This window comes from Rhinoraja longicauda, chromosome 6, assembly GCF_053455715.1.
Source record: "Rhinoraja longicauda isolate Sanriku21f chromosome 6, sRhiLon1.1, whole genome shotgun sequence".
Classification (NCBI taxonomy): domain Eukaryota; kingdom Metazoa; phylum Chordata; class Chondrichthyes; order Rajiformes; family Arhynchobatidae; genus Rhinoraja; species Rhinoraja longicauda.
In genome coordinates, this window is record NC_135958.1 from 67,909,116 (window position 1) to 67,925,789 (window position 16,674).

Consider the following 16,674-nt stretch of genomic DNA (forward strand, 5'->3'; position numbering starts at 1 on the left):
AAAAATATTTAAAGAGGATGAAAAAATTTAAAAAACAAATATAATAAGGTTCTATTTACAAAGATAAATAACCTTTTCCTTCATATCTAAGAAGGAACCTTTTTATACTCCAGTTGTTCTAGCTTATTTCATGTCGTTTTAGTCTTCAGTTTCCAACAAATCACTCAATGAAAATAAGCATCTCATCTCTCTCGATTAACCCAAGAAAACTTTTAATCACACAGATGAATTTGAGTGTCAGGCCCTGCCTGTGAAGTGATGAACTGTTTTTTTGGATGGAAAACTGCTGTTGCTTTCATAGTAGACTTCCTCTGTGTGCCAGTAATGGGCAAGTGGTGCAAAATTTGCCACTGCATCAACCCAGTTCCATTGGACTCATTACTAAGTGGTGTCGTTTGTGGCCACAACTAGTCAGCGAGTGGCAGTTGGGGGTCTCCTCAGGCGAACTGAGCAAGACGTTATCCTGAAGGCCTCCGCCACCTAAAGCTGCCAATATCCTTGAGCACATATGTTAAGGAGTAAATTGTGGCCACTTCCCTTTAATTTTTGTGGATTTTAGTGGAGTTGTAACTGCTCTCTGCAGCCCAGTACTGATGTGGATCAAATTGTGTTCTTGTAAAACATTGATTAGCAACACTGGAGCTTCCATCTCATCTTCTTTGCACGTGGTCATGTGTAGGAATGGTGCACAACCCCATCCAGGATCATTCCAATCATGTGGGAGATTTTCTTTGCCTGGGGTGAAGATATAAAGACACGTCATTATTTTGATATCCACTAGACCCATTCCTCCAATGCTGCCGATGTTGATTAGCTGTAGTGTGGCTGAACAGTCTGAAGAAGGGTCCTAACCCAAAAAGTCCCCTAAAAAGCAGAGATGCTGCCTGACCTGTAGTGTGTTTGAACAGCAGCATAACCCATGCCCACTGATTATACAGGACGTGACAATTGATGCATTCTGAACGTATGCTGGAAAGATCAGGAAGTAATTTCTCTCCCTACTTTGGGTCGTATTGCACCTGCAGGATGGTTTCCTGGCAGACTTTGTAATCAAGAGGGAAGCAGAGGTTTCTGAGTTAAAAGGTGAGAGAAAGGTGAAGTGCATGCCCATTGGATAAGAAAAGGCAGAATTATAATTACGGGAAAGAAATACACCATGGAATTTATCAGATTTGGTTCTAAGGCATTGGGGCAGAGTGGAAGGGAAGGGGGTTGGGAGGTGGCTACGGGTGCATTACAAGATTCTTTAAAACCACCCAGTATTTCAGGAATTGCTGTCAGCACTTTCAATGCAATCTCTTGGGTTTGTAGCATTAATGGTGACAAATAGGAAAAAGAAGCGAAATGTTGAGTATAAAGGACAGGAAAGCCAGGGAAAGATGATAAGATAGACACAAAAAGCTGGAGTAACTCAGTGGGACAGGCAGCATCTCTGGAGAGAAGGAGTGGGTGATGTTTCGGGTCGAGACCCTTCAGACTGGTTAGGGATAAGGGAAACAAGAGCAAGATGATAAGAGCTTGGGTGGATTGGTGCTACAGGTCCAGTTGCAGTACCAATCAGGCCCATGTGACTTGACAAGCATGACAATCTCAGATCTCTGGGACAACAGCCTATTTCAGCTTGGTGCTCATTCCAATCCTAAAATATCGTCTGATTTCTGCTTTTGTGACTCCAAGCAGTAAACACAATGATCTAGAGTGAGAATTCTGATCAGTCTTCCCCACTGAAGCCAAATAAATCAGCAGCTTGCCACTGGGCTGTGGATTGAAGTGGCACTTTCACATCAGTATGGTTCAGTACCACATTAGTCATTTGCAAATTGAGGATTGAAAAATATGATGTCCTCAATCTTTACAGAAAGTAATGTGACAGCGATCACATAAAAACTGTTTCCTGATATTTATAAGGGTTCCATGAATTTTGTGTTTGCCGAAATAGTTCTTAGTGATCAAGAGTTTGCATCACAAAACCAATCACAATTTGGCACCGATTGTTAATCCAGGGTGGTTGGAGATGTGAGGATAAGGGAGGAAAGTGATGATGTCTAATGTGAGCCATAGATTTACTGAATTGCTGAGCAATCTAGAGGGGCTGTGGGACCTAATCCTTGTGACTAAATAACTATAGTCCCAACTACAACCTTGTTCTTAAAATCCATCACAAATCTTAGCCCCTCGCAATGGCAGTCACATAGCTCCTCCAGGCAGCTCAGCATTTCGGTAAAACCATGGATCATCTTAACTTCAATTTTTTTATCCCTGTTCCCTCTATCTCTTGACTCTCCTTAATTGAAAAGCAATGCCAAATTATGCCTGCTGTTGTTTTGTGAGTTTCTGATCACCAAGAATTAAGTTGGCACAATTAGAAAAGCTGTCATCAGTGACAGCTCTGATATGGCTAAAGGTAGGAATTCCCTTGCATTGAGAAGCGGTTGTCAGCCTTATTGCCCTAAATTCGCTGCTTGATGTGCAACTGCAGTATGTAGACATATCAGTAATGAGTCTTTGAAAACATTTTTATTCATGTTCATCAGGTCATTAGTGATAGGACCAGAATTAGGCCATTCGACCCATCAACTCCACTCGGCCATGGAATCATGGCTGATCTACCTTTCCCTCTCAACTCCATCCTCCTGCCTTAATCCCCAACACCTGTACTTATCCAGAATCTGTCAATCTCCGCCTTAAAAATATCCATTGACCTGGCCTCTGCAGCCTTCTGTGGCAATTAATTCCACAGATTCACCACTGATTAAAGAAATTCGTCAACCAGGAATTGATGAGGGAATCCTGTAGAGGGAAGGCAAATAGCATAACATCAATATGGCGAGAAGCAGAGTAAATCCTGCTGTACATCTCCAAATTTTCTTTATTCCAGTCCAATGATGATCTACTATCATTAACTCGGAAGAGCATCTCCACCTGTACTATGTCCTTCTGTACTGTACTACATGATATAATATGTCCAACTGCTGCATCGCACCCTGTGGTCTTTTTGAAGTAGATGTCACAGTTGGTACCCATGTAAAGGTTATTTTGAACCAGGTGCAGTGAAGAACTCCATTTTATACAAGCTCCTCAGGTGTTCAAACCACGCTGGGGAATGCAGCCAGTTGGCCAGTGAGAAGCTGGCATTTACTCAAATGAATGCTGCCAAACCCATGGACTTCAATATGCATGCCTCCAAATGCAGAAATCTCAAACCCACTCAGATTCGAGCAGCCATTGAACCTGTACAGAGTCCAATGTCAGGTGAACAGTCTTCCCAGGGCTTGTTTATAGATTCTGCATCGTTACAGGCAACACAGGATCGCTGAGTACATTTATTTCAAGGGAGAACTTCTACTGTGGGGAAGATTGCCATGGATATGATTTTTTAATAGTTTTATTGGTATTATTTTTAAGTGTTTTTAGATGATTTCATATTTTAACTTTTTAAAGCAAACATTCATAATATTTGAATTATTTATTTCATTTGCAATCCTTGGTCTGCATGGGACTTAAACCTCAGAAGCAGAGTTGCAGCCCACTATGTCATCTATTTTGCACGAGGTTTTTTAATGTGTGTCCTATAGTACCTCTTTCACTTCAAAGGAGATCTTCTGTGGTTTGTCTGAAGAACCGTAATTGATGTCCATCAATGGAAAGCTTGATCCGTCAAGTGTGCGCCTGGTATGCATCATCAGAATCTTCCTCAGAGAAATCGTCAGCAGTTCATTCTGTAAGATAAAACACTGTTCAGATCACTGTGCTCTTTCTCTGAATTGTGATGCAATATCACTGTGGTCTGCACTCGGGTACAACTGCTTGTTGTACTTGTGTATGGCGTGATTGTACTCATGTACAGCGTGATTGTACTCATGTACAGTTTGTTTTAGCTGGATATAACGCTAAGTTTTTGTGTATCTCCATACACGTGACAATAATAAACCAAAACCAATATCCCCTTCTGAATAGTCTGGTAATGGCAGCTTCAATGTGTGTGCTACCCTTGGGCAGAAGGCCATCCAACAATGTTGCTTTATTTCACTGATATCCTTCAGTTCATGCTCGACTTTGCCTTCTTTCTCCAAATATCTTGGACACAGCCCTAAAGGAGATAAGTGTAATGGTGACAGACAAGAATAGTGTCCCATAAACTACACTGTTTCCTCTGGGCCCATGTAATGGAAACCACTGCTATCACATATAGTGATGCTGCACCTGTTTTTAATGATGTCCAGCAAATTCTGAATATTAATCAACAAATCTGCTTAAATCTCCTACACACGTGTTAATTGTATGGGTAACATTAAAATACCTTTTCTTTAGGTATATTGCTAGCTCTTCCCCACAATTTGCTTGGGAAACACACCGAGATCCTCAAATGCTGGAACTCCAGTTAATGGGTCTCAGTCCTTTTTAATTGGAATGCTCAGAAACAGACAATACTTCTCATGGATTTATTCACAAAATGCTGGAGTAACTCAGCAGGTCAGGCAGCATCTCGGGAGAGAAGGAATGGGTGACGTTTCGGGTCGAGACCCTTCTTCAGACTGATGTCAGGGGGGCGGGACAAAGGAAGCATATAGGTGGAGACAGGAAGATAGAGGGAGATCTGGGAAGGAAATGGGGAAGGGAGGGACAGAGGAGCTATCTAAAGTTGGAGAAGTCGACGTTCATACCACCGGGCTGCAAACTGCCCAGGCGAAATATGAGGTGCTGCTCCTCCAATTTCCGGCAGGCCTCACTATGGCACTGGAGGAGGCCCATGACAGAAAGGTCAGACTGGGAATGGGAGGGGGAGTTTAAATCGATTTGTACCAGCATCTGCAGTTATTTTCTTATAATACTTCTCATGGATATCCTAATGAGAAATATTTTATGCTTTGGTCCTTATTAAGTAGTCACTTATTTGATTTCAGCCAAAGTAACATTTTTTTCAACAGGGTTCTGGATATCGAGCAGGAGTAGAAAGACTGGTTGCATTTTACATCAGGGTACCAAGATCACGACAGCATCCCTATCTTCCCACCTGAGATCAGTTATATATACTTTGCCATCAGTGAAATTCTAATCAAATAAGTCAAATAAACTCTTTAAGGAAAACTTTTATATTGCTTGAATATTATTCCCAATATGATATTTGCATGAAAAAAAGACTTATTGCAACAAAAAGAACTTGCAATATGTCTATCATCAACAATCAGTTGATGGTTTCAATGCTGCTTTAATCCCATATTCTCTATATTAATATAATTGATTCATGCGAATTACTGTACCTTGGCTTCCTCACTTAAGACCATCAGAATTTCCTGATTGAATGCAATGAGGCATGGAGCTGGAATCCAAGGCTGGCTGGTCTTTTTCACTGGAAAGATGTTGTAACCAAACAGAGGCATGGTACACACTGCAGCTGAACAGAAAGAGAAAACTATAATGGTAGGTATGTATGAACTGAGCAGTGTGTGAAGGAGTTTGAGGAATTATTCCGCTGGGCTATAACCGGCAGGGTTGTACAAGGGATATGGTATCACCAGTTGTAAAAACACAGAAGACATACAAGGGAACTAGGGTACAAGATTAAATAATATCAACACACTGGATTGTAGACAGCATATTTAATTAATGCCAACTATTTTGGACATACTATCGGAAGAATTTTAACAGTCTAATCCTAGTTGTCATGAAGAGTAAATTCATCTTCAACGCAGGTCCTGTGCCCTGTATCACAGAGTTCTTTTTTTGCAACAACCGTGACAAAATCTGGAAAAGCCCAAACCCAATTCTGCAAATAGTCATTGATTGCCTGCTGAGCAAGTTCAGTACCAGATTGCAAGAGGTGTCTATGATAATTGGCGGCATAGTTACCCAGTGATCATGCATTAGGGTTAGGGAATATCTGACCCGCTACATCATGAGTCTCAACCACTGCTCACTTCTCTCCATTCTGAGTAAATAGTGTACCAACAATTTCCCTCAATATGCAATTTGACGCCTTTACCTCATCCTGTAATTCACACGTTGCACACACTAAAAGCCATTCAATCACGGCAGGCACATCATCCAGGCACAGTGCATCGCGCTCAGCAATGCATTTTATAAAGAGAATAGTAGGGAACAAAAGAACTGGAGTAGGATTCATTCTTTCAGTGCATCATGGAAAGAGGCATCATTGTTTTTGTCCATCGTCAGTACGGCTTTAGAGTTCATAGTGGTGAGAGTAACTCAACAGTTCGTCCTCCTGTTCTCATCCTACAGTCTTGAAGGTATATGGATACGCCAATCACTTCCTCCACACAATGCAATTTAGCCTTGTGCCTTTTAATTCAGTTGCACATCAATTACAATGTTCCCAGGAGGAGCAAGAAGATGGTGAAGATGTAACAAAATGCTATTTGGTCTTGCTCTAACAGCCACCAGCCTCGGCAACAGCGGCTTCATAACTGTTTTCAATATCTAAATTCTGCTGTAGTGGTGGTGGGCAGATTTCACATTTTTACTTGATGCCAGTCCTGTACTGGAACAACCTGACTAGAGAAGCAGTTTACTCTAGAGTTAAACAAGACACAGCATAGAAATGGGTCCTTCAGCCTATCAAGTCCGTCGACCGTTTTGTCTATATTCATCAATCCCATGTATTAATAATAAGTCCGTATCCTTTGCCTCGTCTCGTAAAGTGCTTGTCCAAATATATTTGAAACTGATTTTATCTGATTTATCACTTCTTCTGGCAGTGCATTCTGGACATCAACTATTTTTTGCACCAGGTCCCACACCACCAGGTTCAGGAACAGCAACTTTCCTATAACCATCAGGTTCTTGAACCAACATGAACAATCCTAATTCTACCTCGACAGCAGAACACCATCTCTTGCACTAAAATGGGTTTTTGTTTGCTAATTATGTTTTTGCTTCTTTTTTGTACAATCTTTTAGAAATTATGTGTAGAATTTAAGGCATAATTTATGTTTAACTTATTCAGTGTGTTTATGTGGTTGTGATGCTGCTGCAAGTAAGAGTTTTCATTATACCTGTATCTCACCATAGGTTTGACATTATACTTGACTTATTTGACCTGGGTATACATCTTTATGTGTTTGTAATCTGAGGGTGGCCTGTGCTGGTTCCAAACAATAAATGATACTGTTGCCCTTCATAATGGCTGACTGCCGAATGAGGAGAGCAATGTGAAGTCCATGGTGGTGCAACAGGTAGTGCAATAATGTTCCATTGATGAGGTAGAATTAGGGTTATTCAGGATGGCTCAAGAACCTGATAGTTGTAGAAACGGAGCTGTTCCTGAACCTGTGTAGGAAGGAACTGCAGATGCTGGTTTAAACTGAAAAACACAATGCTGGAGCAACAGCATTCTCATATTTTGCTTGGGCAGCTTACAACCCAGGGGTATGAATATTGATTTCTCTAACTTCAAATAACCCCGACATTCCCTCTCTCTCCATCCCTCCCCCATCCAAGTCAAACCAGCTTTTTGTTCTCACCTAGCAGACAGCTAACAATGGCCTGTTTCCTTTATCATTGTTACTTTTTTAAAATATCTTTCATTTGTTCTATATCTCTACATCATCGTCTGCATCTCTTGTTTCCCTTTCCCGTGACTTTCAGTATGAAGAGGGGACTCTACCAGAAACGTCACCCATTCCTTCTCTCCAGAGATGCTCTCCTGTCCCACTGAGTTACTCCAGCATTTTGACTCTGTTCCTGAACCTGGTGGTGAGAGACCTTAGGCTTCTCTACCTCCTACCCGATGATAACAGTGAGAAGAGGTATTTTGCTGTTATAAGTACCCAACAAATAGCTAATGAATAGTTGTCAGGTCTGTTGTACGATGGAATGAGACAGGATATCAAAACACTGCGGTAAAAACCTCAGTTGACACTGTTAAATATCATCAACAATGTTAAACTTGTTGTATATCGTCTGCAAAATCATGACCAAAAGTGTGGGTCTCAGAATCAAAATGTCTTTGTCTAACCATGCTCAGCATTAATTCCTGTGCTTTGTCCAAAACTGTGTCCAGAGTATTTAGCTTTTCCTCTTGCGTGCAGAGAAACAAAACACCAAGGATACTTTGCAAGAGGTATTTATTCACAAAATGCTGGAGTAACTCAGCAGGTCAGGCAGCATGTCGGGAGAGAAGGAATGGGTGACGTTTCGGGTCGAGACCCTTCTTCAGACTGATGTCAGGGGAGTGGGACTAAGGAAGGATATAGGTGGAGACAGGAAGATAGAGGGAGATCTGGGAAGGAGGAGGGGACGGGAGGGACAGAGGAACTATCTAAAGTTGCAGAAGTCAATGTTCATACCACTGGGCTGCAAACTGCCCAGGCGAAATATGAGGTGCTGTTCCTCCAATTTCCGGTGGGCCTCACTATGGCACTGGAGGAGGCCCATGACAGAAAGGTCAGACTGGGAATGGGAGGGGGAGTTGAAGTGCTCGGCCACCGGGAGATCAGTTTGGTTAATGCGGACAGGAGGACGTGGAAGTTAAATGTGGAGCTGTTGACCCCGGAGAACATTGAGGAGCTAAAGAGGGACTACGCATGTTGGAGAACTGTGAGGCCCCTCTTTGACTCCCCGACACTCTGGTGGGAGGCAACAAAGGAGAACATCAAGAAGTTCTGCGTCTCCAAAGGTGTTCAGAGAGCAAGACAGGGTAAGAGGGAATTGTGTCAACTCCAGACAGATTTGCAGCAACTGCTCCTTCTGCAGAGGAGAGGGGTGGATGTGAGGGAGGAACTGAGAGAGTTGAAGGGCCGGCAAGCTCGGCTCTTTACCTCTGAATCCTCCAAACTCCGGTCCAGGGTCCGCCATGTTGAGCAGGATGAGACGTGCTGACGTTTCTTCTTCCATAAGGTTCACAGGGGGAGCTCTGTGATCAAAAGCCTTAGGGAGGAGGACGGCTCGGTAACATCCTTGCAGACAGACATGCTAAAGATCTGCAGATCCTTTTTTAAGGATCTGTACGATAAAAAGACCACAGACAGCACCGCCTCCCAGAACTTCCTGTCCTCCATCACGGAAGTCTTGGACGACAGCAAGCGGGAGAGTCTGGACCAACCACTGACCCTGGAGGAGCTGACTGGCTCCATCCGTTCTTTTGACTCGAGTAAAACTCCCGGAGGCGATGGCTTACTGGCAGAGTTGTACTCGGCTCTGTGGGACTGGGTGGGCCCGGACCTGCTGGAAGTGTACAACCACATACTTCTAGCCGGCAGCATGTCAGACTCTATGAGGAAGGGCAGCATCACCCTGATCTACAAGCAGAAGGGGGAGATGAATGACATAAGGAATTGGAGCCCCATCACATTGTTAAATGTAGACTACAAGATCCTGTCTAAGGCCATCGCCAACCGGGTCAAGTCTGCTCTGGGACAGGTGATCCACCCAGACCAAACCTGTGCTGTACCTGGCAGGAAAATCTCAGACAGCCTGGTGCTGCTGAGAGATACCATTGCCTACGTGCAGGACAGACGGGTGGATGCCTGCCTGGTCAGCTTGGACCAGGAGAAGGACTTCGACAGGATATCGCACACGTACATGAGGGACGTGCTCTCAAAATGGGCTTTGGAGAGGGAATCAGGAGGTGGATACAACTGCTCTACACCGATATCTGTAGTGCAGTCCAAATTAATGGGTGGGAATCAGACAGCTTCCCCGTCAGGTCGAGTCAGGCAGGTTTGCCCTCTCTCCCCTGTCTTGTTCGTCTGTTGCATTGAACCCTTTGCCGAATCCATCAGGAAGGATGCGAGCATAAGAGGAGTGACATTGCCAGGCAGTGGGGGCACTCGGGTCAAGGCCTCCCTGTACATGGACGATGTCGCCGTCTTCTGCTCGGATCCAGGGTCGGTCCGCAGACTGATCAGCGTCTGCGACCAGTTTGAGTTGGCCACGGGGGGCCAAGGTAAACCGCAGGAAGAGCGAGGCCATGCTCTTTGGCAACTGGCCCGACCGATCTTCCATCCCCTTCACCATCAAGCCTGACTTCCTGAAGGTGCTGGGGATCTGGTTCGGGAAGGCTGAGGCATGTAACAAAAATTGGCTGGAGCGGATAGCCAAGGTGGGGAAGAAGCTGGAGCTGTGGAAGCAGCGCTCCCTCTCCATCACGGGGAAAAACCTGGTCATCAGGTGTGAGGTGCTCTCGGGGCTGCTGTACTTGGCGCAAGTGTGGCCCGTCCCTCCCTCCTACGCCAAGGGGATCACCCGGGCCGTCTTCCGCTTCATCTGGGGGTCGGCGATGGACCGGGTGCGACGAGCCACAATGCACAAGTCGGCAGACAACGGGGGTAAAAGCGTGCCCAACGTCGCCCTCATTCTGATGGCCACCTTCGTGTGTGGCTGCATCAGGCGGAGCATAGAGCCAAGGCACGTGGGCACCAAATGCCACTACCTGCTGAGGTTCTACCTGTCCCCGGTGTTGCGAAGGATGGGCCTGGCGCAGATGCCACGCAATGTGCCGGTCAGCTGGACATTGCCGAACCATCTGTCGTTTGTGGAAAGGTTCTTCCGGACCAACACCTTTGACCACAAGTCTATCGGGCAGTGGTCAGCACAGAACATCCTGCAGGCACTGCAGGGGAATGACTCCATGGATCCTGTGGCGTGGTTCCCAGAGCAGACTGCCCAGCTTGTCTGGCAAAATGCCTCATCGCCAGAACTAACCAACAAACACCAAGACCTGGCTTGGCTGGCGGTGAGGGGAGCCCTCTCAGTCAGATCCTTCCTGCACCGCCGGAACCTCACTACCAGCGCACGCTGCCTCCGGGACGGCTGCTACGGAGAGGCGACGGTGGCCCACCTCTTCACAGAGTGTGGATTTGCCAGGAGAGTCTGGAGAGGTCTGCAGGGGTCCCTGTCACGATTCATTCTGAGCAGCTCCGTCACAGAGGACTCTGTGATCTACGGACTGTTCCCAGGGACGCATTCCGAGACTGACATCGAGTGCTGCTGGAAGGTCATCAACTCGGTGAAAGACGCTCTTTGGCCTGCCCGAGCTTTGTTGGCCTCCCAGCGGAGCGAGCTGTCCGTCAAGGAATGTTGCCGACTGGCCCGCTGCAGACCAGGAGTACGTGCTGAGGGACGCTCTGAAGCTCGGTGCAGCCAACGCTAAGGCCCTGTGGGGGAGGAGCACAGTCTAGGGTCCTTCCGCTGCTGGACATGGGGGGCAGGGTGTGGTGGAGAGAGACGCCCCTCCAAATAAGAGATACTGGGTAAATGTATGTAAATGGCTAAATGAATGCCTGTATCGAATGTAACCTCCGGAAATGTCGGATGGGCTTGTTTAAAAATATGTTTTGTAAATGATATTTATTATTTGAATAAAGTATTTTTTTGATATAAAAAAAAAAAAGCAGACCGAGCGCAGGTGTTCAGCGAAGCGATCGCCGAGCCTACGCTTGGTTTCGCCGATGTAAATAAGTTGACATCTAAAGCAGCGGATGCAATAGATGAGGTTGGAGGAGGTGCAGGTGAACCATTGTCTCACCTGGAAAGACTGTTTGGGTCCTTGGATGGAGTTGAGGGGGGAGGTAAAGGACAGGTGTTGCATCTCGTGCGGTTGCAGGGGAAAGTGCCCGGGGTTGGTGTGGTTTGGGTAGGAAGGGACGAGTGGACCAGGAAGTTACAGAGGGAACGGTCTCTGCGGAACGCAGAGAGGGGAGGGGATGGGAAGATATGGCCAGTGGTGGGGTCCCGTTGTAGGTGACGGAAATGTTGGTGGAAGGTGAGAACGAGGGGGATTCTGTCCTTGTTGTGAGTGGGGGGAGGGGGAGCAAGAGCGGAGCTGCGGGATGTAGAAGAGACCCTAGTGAGAGCCTCATCTATAATGGAGGAGGGGAAGCCCCGTTTCCTGAAGAACGAGGACATCTCTGAAGCCCTAGTGTGAAACACCTCATCCCGGGCGCAGATGCGACGTAGACGGAGGAATTGGGAGTAGGGGATAGACTTTTTGCAGGGGACCGGGTGGGAAGAAGTGTAGTCCAGATAGCTGTGCGAGTCAGTGGGTTTATAGTAAATGTCCGTCACTAGTCTGTCTCCTGAGATGGTGAGGTCCAGAAACGGGAGGGAGATGTCGGAGATAGTCCAGGTATATTTAAGGGCAGGATGGAAATTGGAGGTGAAGTGTATGAAGTTAGTGAGTTCTGCATGGGTGCAAGAGGTAGCACTAATGCAGTCGTCGATGTAGCGGAGGTAGAGTTCGGGGATGGGGCCGGTGTACGCCTGGAACAGGGATTGTTCGACGTACCCGACAAAGAGGCAGGCGTAGCTAGGGCCCATGCGAGTGCCCATAGCTACGCCTCTGGTTTGGAGGAAGTGGGAGGAGTCAAAGGAGAAAGCAAGAGTGCAGATACTCCTTTATAGCTTTGCAACTGCATTTGAACCGGCCGCCCTAGTTTCCAAAGTTGCAGAGTTTGGTCAAGCTATCATTGGGAATTGAATATTATACAACAATGGAATATTCTGGGAGGTACATCACCAATACAATACAATACAATATATCTTTATTGTCATTGTACAGGGGTACAATGAGATTGGGAATGCGCCTCCCATACGATGCAATAATTTAATTAGCTAGTCAGTATTAATTTAAACAACCCAATGAAACAAATTGTAACAGTTTTAAAACAGAATAAAGCACACCAGCACAGTATTGCAAATTGTCCAGAATTCTTCAGGGTGTACCAGCGAAACTATGACTACACCAGCAAAATAAATGCACGACTTGTATGCTGGATTGGAATAAGCAAGTATCCAATATCCTTTTTTCTCCAATTTTGGGTTGGGTAGCTTACAACCTAACAGTAGGAACATTGAATTCTCCAATTTTAGGTAACTACATCCCAATAGCACATCTATTGGAACCTAATCAAATGTACAGCACTTTGGTCAACGTGGGTTGTTTTTAAATGTGCTATACAAATAAAATTGACTTGACTTGACTTGACTACCCAATCTCCCCTCTTCTCCCATATAACCCACCCATTTCTCTCCCCCAAATGAACTTGTACCTATTTCTCCCCATCCACCCACATCTTTTCCTCTAGTTTCAATATTCACATCTCTTCAATCCTTTTATCTCACCTGCCACCTATCTGACTAGTAGGACAGATGAACGTAGAATGGTGATCAGTACAAGGCAGTGAAATACTTTTGCTAACACAGACATGGTTGAAAGAAAGGCAGGACTGGCAACTCAACGTTCCAGGATTAGGATCAACGGGCCAAGCAGCATCTGAAGAGGGAGTGGAAAGGCAGTCATATAGAGTCAAAGAGATATACAGCACAGAAATAGGCCCTTTAATCAGAACTGCACACATGCTGCAAATGTGGTCTCGTCAATTTTGGGAGGACTAATAAGGGTTGAACATGATTTGTAGAGCCTGAAGGAATATTGAGGTGCAAGTTCAAGAATCTTGGAAGGTGGCAGGACAGATAGATAAGGTGTTGAAGAAGGCATACGAGATATATGCCTTAATTAGCCAGGTCATGGAATACAAGTGCAGGCAGTAAATAATACAGCTTTATAAAACATTAGTATGCCATAGCTGGAATACTGTGTGTAGTTCTGATCACCATATTATGGGAAGGACATGATTGCATTGGAGAGGGTGCAGAGGAGGCTGACCTGGACATTGTCTGGAATGAAATGTTTCAGTTATGAGGAGAGACTGGGCTTGTGTTTTCTTGGAATTAGAGTAGGCTGAGAGGGAATCTGAGTTATACAAAATTATAAGGAGCATGGATAGGGTGCAGAAGAGGAGACATTCCCATGACAAGAGGTGTTTACAATTAGAGAGCGACAGTTTAGAGTAATGGGTAAGAAGCTTTGAGGGAATATGAGGAACCTTTTTCACCCAGAGGCTGGGTAGTATCTGGAACACACTGCCCGAGTGGTTGGTTGAAGCAGTGACTTAGAATGTTTAAAAACTTAAGTGCCCTGGCTAATGCTTAATCCTCTTGTCAAAGTAACGAGAACAGATTGGTTTGTCATAATCACTATGCTGCTTCTGGAAGGTTTGGGTATTAATTGCCAATTTGCCACATTTACAGGCCACGAGTTACTGCAATAAATAGATTTGGGGTGTTCTTTCTTATGGAGATATGTTGCAGCATAATAAATGTTTTGTCATCATAGCTAAAGAACACCGAAACGAAACAAGGGATTGGTTTGTTTGGAGGGAGTTGGAAGATTTGGGGTTAGATGGAGCAGCATTTTTCTGGGTAGCATAAATTACAGACAAGCCTCCAGCCAAATCTATGGTCTTCAGAGAGAAATTAGTAAGATTTTCATTGTTCTATCTGGGACACGTGACAATAAAACACTCTTGAGGTATGCAACGGTCAGCATAAATTTCTAATGAAATAGAATTCCCGTAATATTAAATGAACCCAACAACCAAAGAACTGGCGTTGAGAGAGTTGAAGTTGACCATCTCCCATTTTGTGGTTAGTCTTTATGTATCCATTCCAATGTTGTCTTACAACCAGCTCCTGATAGATTGTCGAAAGAGACTGTTAATATTGAGACCACGAATTCCATTAGCCATAAAAGAATAGGAACAAAGGAAATGTGTAGGAAGGAACTGCAGATGCTGGTTTAAACTGAAGATAGACACAAAAAGATGGAGCAACTCAGCGGGTCAGGCCGCATCACTGGAGAAAAAGAACAGGTGATGTTTCGGGTTGAGACCCTTCTTCAGACTCTCTTCTGAAGTTGAGTCTCGACCCAAAACGTCACTTATTTCTTTTCTCTAGAGACGCTGTTTGAGCGACCCGCTGCGTTACTCCAGTTTTTTGTTTCTATGTTAGGAACCAAGGAAAAGCAGGTTGTCTTCAGTATTTAGCAATATTCAAACAGAGCGGACGGAATAGGCAGGAAAAGAAAAAACAAGAGTTAATACGGGGGGGGGAGAAAGGTAAATGTGGAGAGATAGAATTAGGAGGTATAGATTTGGCAGTAGGCATCCCTAATGCCCTTTCCTTAATATATGTGGGCAGACATGTGGACAAAAGACCTTCCAATGTACCTCTTGTTGCTACTACAGCAAAAGAGTTGCAGCAATGCAGTGCCATTTTGACTGGGTGGATAAGAGCACATGGATAAAAGCGGAAGTGGCGGTGCCTAACGGCTGCAGCTCGCTAGCAGTCTGTTCGTCTTTTTTCCTTTTTTTTTTGTTGTGTGTCGGTGTTGGGATGGTTTTTTTTTTTTTTTGGTTGTGTATGTGGGGGGTGGTGGTGGTGTGGGTGGGTGGGTGGGGGAAACCTTTCTCTTTTAGGTCTCTTTCTCACGGCGCGGGGTGCAGCTCGGCCGCAGGACCTAACATCGCCCGGCGCGGCTCGGCCGCTGGACTTTTCATCGCTGGTGCGGCTCGGCCGCTGGACTTAACAGTGCCCGGTGCGGCTTGGCCGCGGGGCCTAACATCGCTGGTGCGGCTCGGCCGCTGGACTTAACAGTGCCCGGGCCGCGGGGCCTAACATCGCCCGGCCCGGCTCGGCCGCGGGACTTTTCATCGCTGGTGCGGCTCGGCCGCTGGACTTAACATCGCCCGGTGCGACTCGGCCGCGGGACTTAGCTGCGCATGGCTCGGCCGCGGGGCCTTCCACCGCCCAGTTCGGCCGCGAGACGTTTCAGCGCCCGGTGCGACTCGGTCGCGGGGACTTCCATCCCCTTGCGGGGACTGTGCGGGTCGGTCGGGGACGAGCTGTCTGTCCGTGGGCGTGGGGAAGAGAGTGGAAGTTTTGTTGCCTCCATCACAGTGAGGGGGTGTTTGGAGTCACTGTGATGGACGTTATGTGTTGGGGTCATGTGTCTTGTGTTCTTTTTTGTGTGTGACTGCTATGTAGTTTCGTTCGGTACCTTGGTACCGAATGACAAATAAAGCTCTGTTGAACTGTTGTTGAACTGTTGAATGTTGCCAGTCAGGGTTGAATGAAGTTTTATTTGATTGTTTTACTGAGCACAAAGCCAGCAGCAGGCAAGGGAACTAAATACATCTTAACACATTGTACATCACAACTCTAAGCATCTTGAAATATGACAACAATATCAACTATTCATTCTTCAGAGTCACTTACTTTCCCATGCAATTCTGGGAGATAGGTTGGGAAGAACAAATTATTAACTGAAGGTATTTATTCACAAAATGCTGGAGTAACTCAGCAGGTCAGGCAGCATCTCGGGAGAGAAGGAATGGGTGGCGTTTCGGGTTGAGACCCTTCTTCAGACTGATGTCAGGGGGGTCGGGAAAAAGGAAGGATATAGTAGGAGACAGGAAGATAGAGGGAGATCTGGGAAGGAGGAGGGGAAGAGAGGGACAGAGGAACTATCTAAAGTTGGAGAAGTCGATGTTCATACCACTGGGCTGCAAGCTAACCAGGCGAAATATGAGGTGCTGTTCCTCCAATTTCCGGTGGGCCTCACTATGGCACTGGAGGAGGCCCATGACAGAAAGGTCAGACTGGGAATGGGAGGGGGAGTTGAAGTGCTCGGCCACCGGGAGATCAGGTTGGTCAATGCGGACCAAGCGCAGGTGTTGAGCAAAGCGATCGCCGAACCTGCGCTTGGTTTCGGCGATGTAAATAAGTTGACATCTAGAGCAGCGGATGCAATAGATGAGGTTGGAGGAGGTGCAGGTGAACCTTTGTCTCACCTGGAAAGACTGTTTGGGTCCTTGG

At 45.9% G+C, this 16,674-nt stretch overlaps 1 protein-coding gene across 1 annotated transcript in view; it reads right to left on the minus strand.

Moving 5' to 3' along the window:
• Positions 1–16,674, minus strand: part of myo15b (myosin XVB) — a 149,845-nt gene continuing 133,171 nt past the window's right edge. Inside the window, exons 68-70 of the mRNA XM_078401587.1 lie at positions 5,262–5,395; positions 3,579–3,719; positions 1–735 (exon numbers count right to left, since the gene is read on the minus strand). Of these exons, the coding sequence (XP_078257713.1) occupies positions 670–735; positions 3,579–3,719; positions 5,262–5,395 (341 nt within the window). The 3' untranslated portion in view covers positions 1–669. The remainder of the gene's footprint in view (positions 736–3,578; positions 3,720–5,261; positions 5,396–16,674) is intronic.